Below are 17,195 nucleotides of genomic sequence, written 5' to 3'. Positions count from 1 at the left end.
TGTTATTGTTCTGACTGTTCTATTGTTATTATTCTGACTGTTCTGTTGTTATTATTCTGACTGTTTTTATTGTTCTGACTGTTCTATTGTTATTATTCTGACTGTTCTGTTTATTATTCTGACTGTTCTGTTTTTAACTATTTGTTTCAGATCATGTTTTGTATGTATTATGTTTTGTCCTTTCTATGGACTCCAGGAAGATTAGCGGCTGCGAAGGCGTCAGCTAATGGGGATCCAGTTAATAAACAATAAACAATAAATGTTAGCTAGTAACGGCTAACATTAGCCGTTACTAGCTAATGATAGCTGACAGACAACAGTTCACACAAAGCAGGTAAGAAGAGTTATTACTACAAATATATTAAAATATTTTATTTGACGTTCAACTATCAACTTTATGTAGTTAAAGTATCAGTAGTACAAGTACACAAGTATCAGGTTTATGTAGTTAAATTATCAGTAGTATGTACTAATACCACGTTGTAAAAATACTCTGTTACAGTAAAGGTACTAATACCAAACTGTAAAATACTATGTTACAGTAGAAGTACTAATACTACACTATATAAATACTGTGTTACAGCAGAAGTACTAATACTACACTATATAAATACTGTGTTACAGTAGAAGTACGAATACTACACTATATAAATACTATGTTACAGTAGAAGTACTAATACTACACTATATAAATACTGTGTTACAGTAGAAGTACTAATACTACACTATATAAATACTATGTTACAGTAGAAGTACTAATACTACACTATATAAATACTGTGTTACAGTAGAAGTACTAATACTACACTATATAAATACTATGGTACATTAGAAGTACTAAATCTCTCTGTTAAAGGTGTGAGTTGGGTAAAATGGCTCCCCCGACCTCCCATGATGCCTTGCACCCCGACCAATGGCAGCCCTGTCCCGTATGATGTCACGGCGGTATAAAGCCCCCCCGCCCGGCTCCAGGCTCTGTCTCAGCGTTCCCAGCCTGGATGCCTCGGCTGGTGGAACTGCTGTCAGGAGAAAAAACAAAACTACAGCGTCAACTGTAGTTTTGTTTTTTTGGTGGATCGGGTCTTTGGAGGTTCAGGTTCTGGATTTTGGGAACTAAACTTTGTGGATAAAGAGACTTTTGTGTGAGAGAAGAACCCGACGGCATCCTTGTGCAGACAAGTAAGTGTTTAAAGTAGATAGATGAGCAGCAGTCTCTCTCACCAGACTCCATTCATTTTGTGTTTCTTTTAAGAAACTACAGCCGACACATTGAGACGGGATTCTGCTGCTTCCCCCCCACTGAAGGTTATAACGGGACGTCCCAGAATAGACCTGATAGCATCAGACTGGACCCCCTCAGCCGGCTGATGGCTTTTTAAGGGAATCAGCAGCACAGATATCAGTTGCTCCTCCAGCTATGTGCCACATGGTGGCTGTCAATCAAACCGTGTGTGTGGGTGGGTGGGGGGGTATTTATAGAGCTGGTGTCCTGTGTTAGATAAACCAAGTGTCTCACTTCACTGGAGCTTTTATTTTGGAGGAGAGGGAACAGCTGTTGGTTTGTTATTTTTAGGTTTTAGTGGAGTCAACCTGCAGCTGTTGTCTTATTTTGAAGGATTTCACTTTTATTTTGAATGTTTCATCCTGCTGCCTCTTAATATCACGACGACAATTCAATCTTCTATTTATAGAGAAATATATTTATTCATATTTGTGCATTTGATGGACATTAGACTCAACAGACATCATTCAGTGTTTCAGTTATTTTATTATTACAAAGTCTTTAAAACATGCTGGCTTTACTTTCAAAAATCATTTAAAACGTTACTAAAACTAATCTTCAAAGTAAAAAGTACAATATTTACAATGTTCCATTATTCATGTTGAAGTATGAAGTAGCAGAGAGTAGAAGTACTCGGGGAAAGTAAAAGTACCTCTCTGACTTTAAGAAGATGTTGAACAGATCTGATCTGATGAGGCGTTCAGGGACCCTCAGAAACCAGACTACTCCTCTGAAACCTCAAACCATCATGAGAACGGGACTCTTTAAGTTAAAGAGACATAAATCTGATTCTATATTAAACTAGACGATCTAAAAGATCACATCTGTAACTTAGACACTCTAAATGAATCTTAATGAATCTCTCACACACACACACACAGACTCACACACACACAGAGACACACACACACACACACACACACACACACATACACACACACAGAGACACACACACAGACACACACAGACTCACACACACACACACACATACACCCACCCAGAGACACACACACACATACACCCACCCACGCACACACACACATACAGCCACACACACATACACACACACACACACACACACACACACACACACACACAAACACACACACACACACACACACACACACAAACACAAACACACACACACCTTTATCTGAGTCAAAGGCAATACATATTTTTATGGGATTAAATGTAAAATCTCATTTCAAAAAGTATTTGACTTTACTTTTAATTCACACATTAATTTGTAATAATCAATAATTCCTTTAATAGTTTGAGTTTTAGGGATTTTAAATCAAATTATAAATGTTCATGTACTTTTAATAAATAAATGGATTGTGATATTTTAAGGCTTTTCTTAACGGATTATTAACGTGTAAAGAAAACTTTAAATGTACAAAATGTAATTTTATGGATTCACTTGATATTTGTATATTTATGAGTATTTAATTTAAGGGGCACAAAGTTCCGTCACTGTTCCACCTTATTTCAATGTTTTGATGTTAATCTATAAAAGAACAGATCATCACATGTTTACACATTTTATCTCCAGTTTAAGGAAAGAAACTTTAAATTGACTAAAAAGTGTGAGAAACATCTCTGAAGTTCCACCTTAAAAAGCAGATTCAGTTCTCATGTATTTATTTATTCATATTTTACAGTTTGAAACAGGAACCAGAGCATGTTTGACTTTTAATAATTAATAAGCAATTACATTTATGATGATTGACTAATTGATTATTTAATTGTAATAAATATATGAAGGATAACAACAGAACATTAGAACATAAAAACTGTACGATAATAAACATCATAAAGTTTAAACAAACAAAACAACAAACAAATTACTATTATTAATTAATTTAAAAAGATAAACATAAACAAGTTGTAATAACAAACTTCTTGACTTTGAGTTCAGAGTTTTCAGATGTTCTGACCAATCAGAGGTGTTTTATTACCTTTAATAACCAGGAAGTGACCATGTCTAGACCAGAACCTGGAGGATCCCAGGACCATTAGGGCCAATTAGGAAATAAACAGGGACAACCAGAGACAACCATGTCCAATCAGTGAAAACCAGAGACCACCAGGGACAATCAGAAATAAACAGGTCCAACCAGATACAACAGGGTCAATCAGAGACCACCAGGGCCAATCAGAGACAACAAGGTCAACGAGAGACCGCCAGGGACAACCAGAGACAACCAGGGATAGTCAGGGCCAACCAAGGCCAATCATAGACAACCAGGGCCAATGGTAGACAATCAGGACCAATTGTAGACAACCAGGGACAATCAGGGCCAACCAGGGACAATCGTAGACAACCAGGGCCAATCGTAGACAACCAGGGACAATCAGGAACAATCAGGGACAACCAGAGACAACCAGGGACAGTCAGGGACAGTCAGGGCCAATCATAGACAACCAGGGCCAATGGTAGACAATCAGGACCAATCGTAGACAACCAGGGACAATCAGGGCCAACCAGGGACAATCGTAGGCAACCAGGGACAATCGTAGACAACCAGGGTCAATCGTAGACAACCAGGGCCAATCGTAGACAACCAGGGACAATCAGGAACAATCAGGGACAACTAGAGACAATCAGGGACAGTCAGGGTATGAAACAAGTAGCCCTTTGTACTACTCAGTACCCTTGAAGTAGCTCTCAGTTTCATAAAGGTTGGTGACCCCTGGCCGAGAAGCAGTCGTTCCGTCTCTTACGCTCTCTTTCATTCGTTCTCTACTTTTTAAAACTAAAATCCATCAAAGTTACAAGAACTATTTCTAAAAACTATTTTTTTACTTTTAACGAAGAAAAAACTAGATGTTGTCTAAATATCATACAATGTTTGATTTAATGGGGAACTTTAAACGGATTACATCGTAATGGGTTTTCCAGGTGTTTGGGGGGGGAACCACCCGACTCCCCGAGTTGCATTGTGGGTAATGTAGGCTCGAGGTTTTAACGAAGAATGAGTGGAATAAAAAATAAGATCTCTGATTTGTGGAGTACTCCTTTAAATCTAGAGCGATCTGATCAAACAATAATCAATAATAATCACTCATCAGAAATACAGAAACTATAGATACACGTCATGTGTTTTATTTTGAAAGACTGTCTTGTCCTCATGGTGATTCAGTCGAGTCAGTTTCATTATTTTTAAAACGCAGCTCAAAACTGTCGTTAATGTTAATTTATAATATTTTATATATTGATATTTGTAACAAGATCAAAAGGCCTGAACAAGTTTTTTTTCTTTCTCCACCTCGCTCTGTGGTGAATGTGTATTTCCCAGCATGCAACAGTGTGTAGTGTTGGTTATTGCGACGATCTTTGTTTGTTCTTTCAGTAATGATGTAATGTTTTAATGGGATAACTGTGTAAATAAATCCATGTTACACAGTATTATATTTAACAGGCAGGACGACTGAGGGAAAACAACGATGGTATAATTGAAGGAGAAAAGTAAACTTTGTGTTTTATCATCTTTCTTTGTTTGTTTGTCTGCAGGGTGCCGACCAACATGTCAACACAGGCGCCGACGTTCACGCAGCCGCTGCAGAGCGTCGTGGCACTAGAGGGTAGTGCTGCGACATTCGAGGCTCAAGTTAGTGGTAAGAAAGCCTCAAACCTCTGATTTTAACATTTAATACATTTACAGTTATCGTTACTAGAATTCTCTTGTTGTGATGGATCAAATAAATTCAACCACAGTTGCTAATGGTTCTAACAGGTCTGGTTCTTCTCTCCTCTGCAGGTTCTCCGGTTCCTGAGGTGAGCTGGTTTCGTGATGGTCAGGTTCTTTCCGTTGCGGCTTTGCCCGGCATTCAGATCTTGTTCAGCGACGGCCGCGCTGTTCTGAGGATCCCCACCGTGACCGCCGCACACAGCGGAAGGTTTTCTGTCAGAGCCACCAACGGAGCTGGACAAGCCACGAGCACCGCTGAACTCCTCGTTACAGGTGAGACACACAAAACTACCACAAAGATATGTAAAACAACCTCAAAGAGATGTAAAACTACCACAAAGAGATGTAAAACAGTCTCAGAGATGTAAAACTACCACAAAGAGATGTAAAACAACCACAAAGAGATGTAAAACAACCTCAAAGAGATGTAAAACTACCTCAAAGTGATGTAAAACAACCTCAAAGAGATGTAAAACCACAACAAAGAGATGTAAAACCTCAAAGAGATGTAAAACTACCTCAAAGAGACGTAAAACTACCACAAAGAGATGTAAAACAACCACAAAGAGATGTAAAACAACCTCAAAGAGATGTAAAACTACCTCAAAGAGATATAAAACTACCACGCAGAGATGTAAAACTACCACAAAGAGATGTAAAACCACAACAAGGATATGTAAAACAACCTCAAAGAGATGTAAAACTACCACAAAGAGATGTTAAACTACTACGCAGAGATGTAAAACAACCTCAAAGAGATGTAAAACTACAACAAAGAGATGTAAAACAACCTCAAAGAGATGTAAAACTAACTCAAAGAGATATAAAACTACCACGCAGAGATGTAAAACTACCACAAAGAGATGTAAAACTACCACAAAGAGATGTAAAACAATCTCAAAGAGATGTAAAACCACAACAAAGAGATGTAAAACTAACTCAAAGAGATATAAAACTACCACGCAGAGATGTAAAACTACCACAAAGAGATGTAAAACAACCTCAAAGAGATGTAAAACTACCTCAAAGAGATGTAAAACCACAACAAAGAGATGTAAAAGAACCACAACAAAGAGGTGTAAAAGAACCACAACAAAGAGATGTAAAACCACTACAAAGAGATGTAAAAGAACCACAACAAAGAGATGTAAAACTACCACGCAGAGATGTAAAACTACCACAAAGACACTTAAAACAACAAAGACAGTAATACTATCTATTATAAAGTTACCAAAGGAATAATGAAGACAAGATGTTGAAAATGATATAAATGTTAATCTTGTCTACGCTCTTTAGATAAGTCAAAGTTAAACTTCAGTCTGAATCTAAGTTTACCTCTCAGCTGAGGGGGCGTGGCCTGTTACTTAATCAGGTGATAAAACCGATATAGATGCTGCAGCATAACCTCCCTTAAGAGGAATCTCAAGTTGATGAAGAGATTAACAACTTGAACTAGAAAGGATCGCGTGTCTGTTAAAACATCCTCAAATAGTTAAATGATGAAGCAGCTTAAACATGTGAAAGAGGGGTTCATCTTTTATTATACTGGACTCTGGTCTTCTTCTCCTTCTCCTTCTTCTCCCTCTTCTTTCTTCTCCTTCTTCTCCCTTTCCTTCTTCTCCTTCTCCTTCTTCTCCTTCTCCCTCTTCTTTCTTCTCCTTCTTCTCCCTTTCCTTCTTCTCCTTCTCCCTCTTCTTCCTTCTCCTTCTCCTTCTTCTCCGTCTCCCTCTTCTTCCTTCTTCTCCTTCTTCTTCTCCTTCTCCCTCTTCTTCTTCTCCTTATCCCTCTTCTTCTCCTTCTTCTCCCTCTTCTTCCTCCTCCTTCTTCTTCTTCTTCTTCTTCTCATTCTTCTTCCTCTTCTTCCCTCTTCTTCTCCTTCTTCCTTCTCCCTCTCCTTCTTCTCCTTCTCCCTCTCCTTCTTCTTCCTCTTCTTCCCTCTTCTTCTTCTCCTTCTCCCTCTTCTTCCCTCTCCCTCTTCTTCCTTCTTCTCCTTCTTCTCCCTCTTCTTCTTCTCCTTCTTCTTCCTCTTCTTCCCTCTCCTTCTTCTCCTTATCCCTCTTCTTCTCCTTCTTCTCCTTCTCCCTCTTCTTCCTCCTCCTTCTTCTTCTTCTCCTTCTTCTTCCTCTTCTTCCCTCTCCTTCGTCTCCTCCCTCTTCTTCTCCTTCCTTCTCCCTCTCCTTCTTCTTCTTCCTCTTCTTCCCTCTTCTTCTCCTTCTCCCTCTTCTTCCCTCTCCCTCTTCTTCCTTCTCCTTCTTCTTCTTCTCCCTCTTCTTCCCTCTCCTTCTTCTCCTTCTCCCTCTTCTTCTCCTTCTCCCTCTTCTTCCTCCTCCTTCTTCCTCTTCTTCTCCTTCTTCCTTCTCCCTCTCCTTCTTCTCCTTCTCCGTCTCCTTCTTCTTCCCTCTTCTTCTTCTCCCTCTTCTTCCTTCTCCTTCTTCTTCCTCTTCTTCCCTCTCCTTCTTCTTCTCCTTCTCCCTCTTCTTCTCCTTCCCTCCAGCTGAGACGGCGCCCCCTAACTTCCTCCAGAGGCTGCAGAGCTCCACGGTGAGACAAGGCAGCCGGGTGAAGTTGGACGTTCGAGTCTCCGGCATCCCGCCGCCCGCCGTGAAGTTCTACCGAGAGGGAGCCGAGATCCAGAGCTCGGCCGACTTCAGGATTCTCCAGGAGGGAGAGCTGTACAGTCTGCTGATCGCCGAGGCTTTCCCCGAGGATTCTGGGACATATTCTGTGACCGCCTCCAACAGCAGTGGACGAGCCACCTCCACCTGTGAGCTGCTGGTTCAGGGTGAGGCCATCAGAGACCAGTTTAAGATCCCTTTGATATGTTTATACGTGATGTAGATCAACTTCTTCTCCTTCTTCTTCCTCCTCCTGATTCTTCCTCTTCTTCTCCTTCTTGTTCTCCTTCTTCTTCTTCTTCTTGTTCTCCTTCTTGTTCTCCTTCTTCCTCCTCCTGATTCTTCCTCTTCTTCTTCTTCTTCTCCTTCTTATTCTTCTTCTCCTTCTTCTTCTCCTTCTTCTTATTCTCCTTCTTCCTCCTCCTGATTCTTCCTCTTCTTCTCCTTCTTCTTCTCCTTCTTCCACCACCAACCAGGTGATCCCTTCGATATGTCAGATGTAACCTACAGGTGTGTTTGTGCTGCAGGTGAGGAAGCCGTACCGATGAAGAAAACCAAGACTATTTCGTCCTCGACCCAGATGTCCTCGTCTCAGACCGGAGTCCAGAGGGTGAGACACATCTGTTCTCTGTTTTGGGGCGAGATTTTAAATGAGACATGAAGAATAAAAATGATCAAATATATAAAATGCAGTGGCGGGCCGTGCATCTGATACCTGGGCCTTCTGTGCTGCTGAGCTACGGTTATTTGTTTCTATGGCGTAACAATACACGTATTTGTATTAAACCGTTCGGTACGAGGCTTACGAAGCGAACAATACATTTGAATAATACTGGTGCATTTGGAAGATGCAGAAGCTTAAATTGTGGGAAATATAATGTTTTCGTTGGACTGCGCTCACTTAACAGACAACGTGCCGTGACCTCTGAACCCGGAACAATAACAAAAAACAGCTGAGGCCCCGCATGTGTTCAGGGAGGCTAAGCTAACTAGCTTAGCGGGGAAGCAACAGCAGTTAGCTGTTCACTACTGATTCAAACAGAGAATCAAATGTCCGAAATAAACCTGCGATGACGGGATGCTTCGTCATTAACGGACAAGTCAGAATCAATGTAATTAACACAATGACGAGAACCAGTCACATATATTTATATGACAACATAAGATGTCAAGCATGACAAATCAACCCAGCAACACAGCAGCGCTAGAGCACGAGCCATTCATATTATTCATAAAAACAACACGATAGACAAATGAACAGTAGTAACGCTAAAGCAGTTCACTGACCACAGCTGCTGTTCACTTAAAGACAAAGTCCATCCTCCTTTCTTTGTTAACAAAGAGTTTAATGACGCGGTTGTACAGAACATCGGTGCGGGTCAGTTCCAGCCAGAGGTCCTCCTGTGAACGTGTTCGTTGAGTTGTAGATCCACTCGGGTCTCTCCAAAAGTTTTCAAAAGCACGTAGCTTTTGCGTGTCCTGTCGTGTAGCTGCCTTGGTTAGCATAGCGTAGCTCCAAACAGCTCCAAACACCAAGAGCTCAGTTGCAAATGAAACGCATCCTTAGCCATAACATGTGTCACGCTTCTCCAACGCTGTCAGACAGAAATACTGTTCATACAAATGCTTTTCCTGGCTGGGTCAGGGCTGCTAGCTGTGGGGTTGACCGACCCTTTGATACGATGTCCAACTTTTCTGGAAATGTCCTCCAGAAATCTGTTTCTCCTCCTTCAGCCATTGAGTGTTAAACACACAGCAAGAAAAATGCTAAAAATGTCATAACTTCTCTTACATATGTTTCAACCTGAACTCTTACTAAACACTAAGATCTGCTAGCTAGCTTCCTGTTTGACAAAAGTCACGCTGGCCCACTGACCAATCAGGGTGCACGTTAATGCAGACGTACTTAGGAGGCTACCTGGGTACCACTGGCACGTCAAAGAATACGGCCAACATGTCAAACTAAAGATCTGATTGGTTGAAGACTATGACAATCAACAACATCGTCCCCATTCACTTAAAGTGCACATGGATTCACTTGTGAGTCTGCAGGCCTCGGCCTCTGGTCTTACCTAGAGACACAGAGGTGAAATCTGATTGGATAAAAGCTCTACTTAAAACAAGCTGCACTGGAAGCAGAGCAACTGAGGAAGACAGTAGCTGTGCAATGAGAACATAAGATAATGGGAAAAATATTATTATAAATTACAATACATGTTGTGTATTCATGAAAAACTATTAGATCATAAAATAGCTATAACTTTGTGAATCTGTTTAGGCCAGCAGAGAAGGCCTTGCTGGCCCTGACGGTTTGTCGGTTTGTCACATGATGTGTTCAAAGACCGTTGGAAAGATGAAAATCTGACGATAACGGGAGTTTTTACAGCTCCTGTCTGTGATGAACGGTGTAGTTTTGGTGATTGTTTAAAGTAGGATTAATAACAGAAGAACCTCCGTCTGTCCCCTTCAGAAGGTGGAGTCCAGCTTCCAGGCCTCCGCCATGATGGAGATGCACGTGGAAGGAGGAATGATGATGACTCAGCATATCGCTCACAAAACCCCCCCGAGGGTTCCCCCAAAGCCCGCCTCCAAGTCCCCCTCGTCCTTCGTTTCCAAAGTGACGGGAGGACGCCAGCAGTCTCCTTCACCTGTCCGTCACGTGAAGGGGCCGACACCCACACCTGTCAGGTACGACCTCTGACCTCTGAGAGCTAGTAACGTTAGCAGCACCGCTAACGGCTAACCAACGGAGGTTCACTTCAGTTACATTATGATGCCTTCAGGCTCTGCTCAGTGAACATGAGTACTGGCTGAAGGTACATTATAACGTTATCATGATGTGTTCACATGTCATCTGTAAAATGTAGTTTTAGTGATAAACTAGAATGAATCCAGTAGTTTGAAGGAGATGTTTATGAATATAAAACAGATATTAGAGATGAATTATGAGCTGTTTAACTTCTAATACGAGCTCTGAGCTCATTATTATACTTCATTAATAATGACTATAAAAATACAATCTTTTATTTCATTATCATTTGAATTGTGTGTTTCAATGAAGAACTAAAACATTATCAATTTCTATAACAAAGTAAAAATATAACATTTAGTATTTTCGATGGTTTACTGTCTTCAGGTTGAAATGATTTTTGGACGGTGGTAAAAATAACAAATCTGGATGCTTGTAGACCAGCTGCTATAATCAAACAACATAATCAACCTGTATCTACCAATATATATAATATATAATAATATATATTATATATATCATTATATTAGTGCTGGGCAACGATTACAATTTTTAATCGCCATTAATCGCATGTTTATTTTGCGATTAATCTCATTGTTATGCACAAAGTTCAATAATGAATTCAAAAGTAGTGTATTCCGCACTTTTATTTTAAAGTACTGCTATATGAACAAAAGGTCAATAGCATTTGGTGTAAACACTTTAAACACATCAGGTTCTTGTTAGCAGCAGTATTCCCTTTACATAGGAGCAGTTATAACACAGTTATAATGATTCTGATCATAGATATTCAGCCGGTGTTCATAACTTTATCTTCATGTGTAAGAGATGACATTTAAATATACTTCTTGAAACCTGCAAACCTATCTACGTCATGTTTTTATGTTTGTTAAATTATCAGTAGTGATAACTAAATGATGCTTATTATACATATTACAAACAAAACACTTTAAAAACTCTAAAACAATCATTTAAATGAATCATTTCTTTTTTCTTTTTTTGGTATTTTGGTCAGACACATATGCAACGCTGATTACCGTAATATGTGTGGTATTTGTTATAAATGTACGTTGGTACATAGAGGGTGATAAGAAGCTGTACATGGAGGGACTTAGGACCCAGGGGAATGTAGGTGAAGCATGGAACCTGTAGTCCAGGGGTCACCAACCTTTTTTAAACTGAGAGCTACTTCAAGGGTACCGAGTAGTATGAAGGGCTACTTATTTGATACAAACTTCCTGAATAACAAAGTTGCACAGATCACCTTAATAATAATAATAATAATAATAATATATGTGAAGAGACTGTTTGGTCACATGTCAGTTAATTATTCCTCACAATAATTATTAAGAATGATTTCCACAACAATGATGGTATAGCTACACATACATATTTAAACATGCAACTTTTATTTCTGTTAATCTGTTTCAACATTTGAAAGTCAGAGGTATCACATCGCTGATATTTTTGTATCATCACGTGATCAAAGCCGGTTACTTTTGCACATAGCGCCTGCTGGTGAATGATGCAGTGGTAATGTAGACATTTTGCGACCTCTGGGTCACCTTTGCATTGCGCAATGAAGCCTGCATGCCAGCCCGTCATCGCGGGAGCCTCGTCTGTTGTCACCGACACCAGCTTTTCCAACGGTACCTTTTTCTCCACGAAGAAACTAGTAACCAGTCTCGTCTATAGCCGAGCGGGAGATCCAACCCTCCGAGGACGGGGTGCGCTCGCGGCGCGCGTCTGCCGCCAACGGAAGCGCCCGCCATTCGGAACATGAAAACCTAGTGCGGTGCGGCGGCCTCGTCCTGGCTGTCCACCGTGCGCCTCCGGGTACCCAACTCTCTTATGACAAGAAATATTGTCATTTTAAAATCTACACTAGTGCAAGCGTTTTCCATTAAAAATGAACAGCAACTACAATTTTAGACAGACCTCCATGGTGACTAGTGCTATTTTTAGAACATGCCTTGCGGGCGACTCACGTGGTGCCTGCGGGCGACAGGGTGCCCGCAGGCACCGTGTTGGCTACCTCTGCTGTAGTCTGTACCGTGGCAGTAACCTACATGAGGAAGTTATGCTGAGTTAAGAGCAGTTTGTTCTCTCGTGCTTATACTAAGTTCATTTAAAAACACGACAATATGTGTTTTGATATTGTCACGTTTGATTCTGTAACGAGACGATTGTGTGCGTGTGTGTGTGTGTGTGTGTGTAAGACAGGAGGGGCCGACGGTTCTGGACCGGGCGTGTCACCCGTTAAGGGGGGGGGGTGCTGCCCGTTTCTTGTGTTAAAAATGTCCGCTTAATAATAAAAAAAACTGCGTTAACGTGCGATACAATAATCGTCAGCGTTAATTAATTAATGCGGTAACGCGATAATAACGCGTAAACTTGCCCAGCACTACATTATATATACAATAATATAATTAGTGTCGGCAGCTATGAAGCGACATCGTTGATCTCTTTCTGATCCTCATTGTGTCTCGTGTGCTCTACAGACCTGTCTCACCCGCCAGCAGACTGTCTGTCTCTCCCATCAGACCAGTGAAGTCTCCCATCATGACCAGGAAACTGGTGAGTTCATCAAGAGTTCAGGTAGCAGCAGCTTCTTCCTCCTCCTCTTCCTCCTCCTCCTCCTCTAACACTCAGACCTCCTCCTGCAGCTCTCCTCCTCTGCTGAGGTCCTTCCTCCATGGAAGCAGGCGGGCTTTGTGTCAGAGGCCAGTTACACCAGTATGACCAGTATGAGCAGTGTGAGCAGCTCCACTCAGCTCCACATGGAGAAGCACTGGGAGCAGCAGGTCAGCGCCACCAGAGAGGTGAGGGGGGGTGGAGCCTGATGGAGGGGTTACCTCATGACATGTCTTGATGACTTCATGACCTCATGACTTGATGACTTGATGGCCTCATGACTTCATAACCTCGTGACTTGATGACCTCATGACTGGATGACCTCATGACTTGATGACCTCACTGATGATTGTTTATTATAATGTATTAAACCCTTCTTCCAGTCCTTTGTGGGCGTGTCTCTGTCTCCAGACCTCCTGTCATGGGGGTCCTGAGCTCTGTGGTCTTGGTTCTTGTGTCTCCAGGCTGAGGGAGGGGTGAAAGCCGAGGCGGTGGCCTTAGTGGTGGCCGCCGTCGACCTGGCTCGGGTCCGCCGGCCCGAGCAGGCTGAAGAGGAAGAGGAGGAGGAGGAGGAGGAGGAAGTTGTAGAGATGAAGATGAAGGAAGAGAAAAGCGTTGTAGAGTTGAAAACACTTCCTGCTGAACCTCCTCCGGTCGTCGTGGCCGTGGTGGCCTCAGACCAGCTCAGGGTCCAGGTCTCTCAGGTTGGGAGGACTTGATATCAGACATGACGTCTAAAAAAATAAGAGTCTGACTTTTGTTAACCGCTGCATGAACTCTGTTGGTCACTTTAGATTCAGGGATCAACAGAATCCTCGTCTCCAGTTCCACATTTCACCGTTTCTAAAGTTTCTGTCCCCAAACATGAGCCGAGCCTCGAGGTAAGAAGAGAGGAGGAGCAGAACCTCCACCTCCTCATTCCACCTTTAACCCTCCCGCCTCCACCGTGTTCTGTGCTGTGATCCACTTCTTCCTTATATCATCACCTTGTCTAATATATCGTTTATTATAGTTTGTTTTCACCTGATTCACATTTAATGGACACGGTTATGATAAAAAACTTCTTCTCTCCGGCTTCGTAAAGAAATGATTTTTATATAAACTTCCTCTCCTTCTTCTTCTTCTCCTTCTTCTTCTCCTTTTTATTTTTATTCTCCTTCTTGTTCTTCTTGACCTCTGTGTTAGGAGGACCTGACTTCTGTGCTGGTCCTCAGCTGGACTTCTCTTTCTAGTTATTGTTCATCTTCTCTTTCTTCTTCTTCTTCTTCTTCTTCTTCTTCTTCTTCTTCTTCTTCTTCTTCTCCTACTTCTACGTGTCCCGTGTCGAAGAGTCCCTGAGCAAGACACTTAACCCCTAACGGCTCCCCGGGCGCCTGTCATAGGCAGCCCACTGCTCCCTGTACAGGGATGGGTCAAATGCAGAGACAAATCTCCCCCTTACCGGGATAAATATAGTATAATAAAATTAAAAATGAATTAAAAAATAATAATAAAATTCTTGTTCTTCTTGACCTCTGTGCTGGTCCTCAGCTGGACTTCTTCTCTGAACTTGAGAGTCCTTTTTTAGTGAAGTCGGTTAATGTGGTTCTCGTTGGTCAGGTTTCCATCGCCGGCTCTGCTATCGCCGCTCTGCAGAAGGAGTTGTCCTCGTCCTGTCACAGAAAGATCATCAAGCCCGTCAAGTCTCCCAGTCCGTCTCGTAGGGCGGTGGCGGTGGTGGTGAAGAAGCCCCTCCCATCGCCGTTCAGACAAGTCCTATATCAGTCTGAGTCCCGGGTGGTGAGCGCAATGAGTGAGGAGGAGTTTGAGGACTGGGAGCCTCAGGTTGGTCCTCCTTACCTTCACCTTCCTCCTTAATTTAACCCTGTGTGGACTGTCACCTGCGTTCAACCCTCTTCACCAAACACACGCTGCCCTTCATCATCCGCCTCACGAAGAATCCTCCTCATCCTCTTCCTGTCTTCATCCCTCTGTCCCCTCAGCAGGGTTTTTATCTGTCCTAACGGCTTCACCCCCCCTCCATCCTCACAGAACTCCACCGCTGATAAGCTCCTCCTCTTTTTCTGACTTTGACTCCTGTTGTTGTTGTTGTTTTTGTCTTCAGGAGGCAGCTGCTGTTCTCTCCAGAGCTCAGGATCCCGTTGTTCCTCCCACTCTTAGTGCTGTGAGTACTTCCTGTTTCTTTCCTTTCAAAAGAAAGTAACCACTATAATAAATGAAAGAGGTGTAATGAGGTATCTCTTGGCTCTGAGGATGCTGATGGTGGTCAGTCAGACATTTGGCTCCGAACTGTTAATGTGTCTGATACTTTGGTTTATGACCGAATACCTTCAGAACTAAAGACGTTCTGAAGGAGTCTGAAGGTGTATAAAGGTGCAAGAGATGCATGAAGTCTAAAGAAGTCTTAGTAAGACAGATGAAGTCTTAAGAAGACATAGGAAGATGCATGAAGTCTTAAGAAGACATAGGAAGACGCATGAAGTCTAAAGAAGTCTTAGGAAAACGGAAGAAGTCTTAAGAAGACATAGGAAGATGCATGAAGTCTTAAGAAGACCTAGGAAGACGCATGAAGTCTAAAGAAGTCTTAGGAAAACGGAAGAAGTCTTAAGAAGACATAGGAAGATGCATGAAGTCTTAAGAAGACATCGGAAGACGCATGAAGTCTAAAGAAGTCTTAGGAAGACGGATGAAGTCTTAAGACCACATATGAAGACGTATGAGCGCGTATAAAAGTCTCTGAAGGTCTCTGTTTCTCTGTTCAGGGCCTGAAGAACGTGACAGTGACGGAGGGCGAGTCGGTGACCCTGGAGTGTCAGATCAGTGGTCACCCAGCTCCAGACATCCTGTGGCTCAGAGAGGACTACAAGATCGAGACCTCCATCGACTTCCAGATCAGCTACGTGAGCGGCTTTGCCCGGCTGGTGATCCGCGAGGCATTCGCCGAAGACAGCGGACGCTTTACCTGCACCGCCACCAGCGAGTCAGGAACCGTCAGCACCTCCTGCTACCTGCTGGTCAAAGGTGACTTTTAGTTTGGACTTTTAAAGAGTACATCAAGAGAAACTGATTCATTACTCTGGTCACTTAGATACAACTTTAATTTAGTTTTTCTCTTATTTTAGTCATTTATTGTCAACACAAACAAAAAAAATGTTTATTTCATTTTAGTTTTTCTTTGATTGCGCAATTTTAATTTCCATGTCTTCTCACTATAGACGACTGAAAGTCACGTTAACGTTCATTTCCTTTGTTTTCATGGTTTCTTTCAGCTGTTTATTGCTGTTTCCTGTTTGATTTTTAGCTGAATTTAGTCCATAAATCTGTCAAATGTTTCCTTTGAAGTCACATTTTGTCATAGTTTTTTTAAAGTTATTTTTCTTTTCTTTTCTTGAGGAGAAATCAACTCTAGTCTCAATAAAAACCAGCTCAGCTCTTTAAATGATGCTGTATCTGAGTGATGATACTCTTTTACCATCTACTGTAACATTTTTATAAACATAATTCAAACTTGCACAAGTCAGCAAATCTTAACAAATGTAGTCAAACCATTTTTAGCTTTTAGCTTGTGAGAGCAGTGCTGCTAAGTCTTATGAAAATGCATATTATAAAATAATATATATATATAAACTGCATAAAAAATCCAAGATATTTATACTTTAAATAATTATTTTTTAATGAGGTTGTTTGCATGTTCCTTTTGTAGCCTTTTAAACAGAAACACTACATTACCATCAAAGAGTGAAACAGATTCAAATCGATTATTCTGTTGATTTTAGAGATAGAGATAGAGATTTAGGTAGCACTTTATAATAACTACACACTATGAAGCATTAGTTAAGTATGAGTAAACACTTAATTCATCATTTACAACTGTTATGAACTGCATATTAATGAATTATTAATGTAGGAACAATGCTTTATAAATGATGAATTAAGTGTTTACTCATACTTAACTAATGCTTCATAGTGTGTAGTTATTATAAAGTGCTACCGAGATTTAAACTAATGCCTGCGTTAAAAGTCATAAACTGTATTTATGATATTTTCCTCACACAGCTTGTTTTCTCTGTTTAGTGTCGGAGGAAATTGAGAGTAGAGAGGAAACGATGACTGTCACTCAAACTGGAGTCGCTCAGGAGAAAAGGTGAGTAGTGAAAGTCTGACATAATATACAACATACGTAATATAAATGTAATATACGTAATATAAATGTAACATACCTA

At 41.3% G+C, this 17,195-nt stretch overlaps 1 protein-coding gene across 1 annotated transcript in view; it reads left to right on the top strand.

Moving 5' to 3' along the window:
• Window positions 1–985: 985 nt before the first annotated feature.
• The window catches only part of ttn.2 (titin, tandem duplicate 2), a 238,002-nt gene continuing 221,792 nt past the window's right edge, over window positions 986–17,195 (top strand). Inside the window, exons 1-14 of the mRNA XM_031877239.1 lie at window positions 986–1,179; window positions 4,797–4,900; window positions 5,044–5,247; window positions 7,469–7,756; window positions 8,117–8,199; window positions 10,060–10,277; window positions 12,840–12,915; window positions 13,005–13,160; window positions 13,437–13,676; window positions 13,767–13,853; window positions 14,572–14,796; window positions 15,077–15,136; window positions 15,735–15,993; window positions 17,047–17,116. Of these exons, the coding sequence (XP_031733099.1) occupies window positions 4,810–4,900; window positions 5,044–5,247; window positions 7,469–7,756; window positions 8,117–8,199; window positions 10,060–10,277; window positions 12,840–12,915; window positions 13,005–13,160; window positions 13,437–13,676; window positions 13,767–13,853; window positions 14,572–14,796; window positions 15,077–15,136; window positions 15,735–15,993; window positions 17,047–17,116 (2,057 nt within the window). The 5' untranslated portion in view covers window positions 986–1,179; window positions 4,797–4,809. The remainder of the gene's footprint in view (window positions 1,180–4,796; window positions 4,901–5,043; window positions 5,248–7,468; window positions 7,757–8,116; window positions 8,200–10,059; window positions 10,278–12,839; window positions 12,916–13,004; window positions 13,161–13,436; window positions 13,677–13,766; window positions 13,854–14,571; window positions 14,797–15,076; window positions 15,137–15,734; window positions 15,994–17,046; window positions 17,117–17,195) is intronic.

Source organism: Anarrhichthys ocellatus, unplaced genomic scaffold, assembly GCF_004355925.1.
Source record: "Anarrhichthys ocellatus isolate YVR2014 unplaced genomic scaffold, GSC_Weel_1.0 scaffold130, whole genome shotgun sequence".
NCBI classification, from domain to species: Eukaryota; Metazoa; Chordata; class Actinopteri; order Perciformes; family Anarhichadidae; genus Anarrhichthys; species Anarrhichthys ocellatus.
Note: the sequence above shows the minus strand (reverse complement) of the source record. Positions and strands in the feature narration are given on the sequence as shown.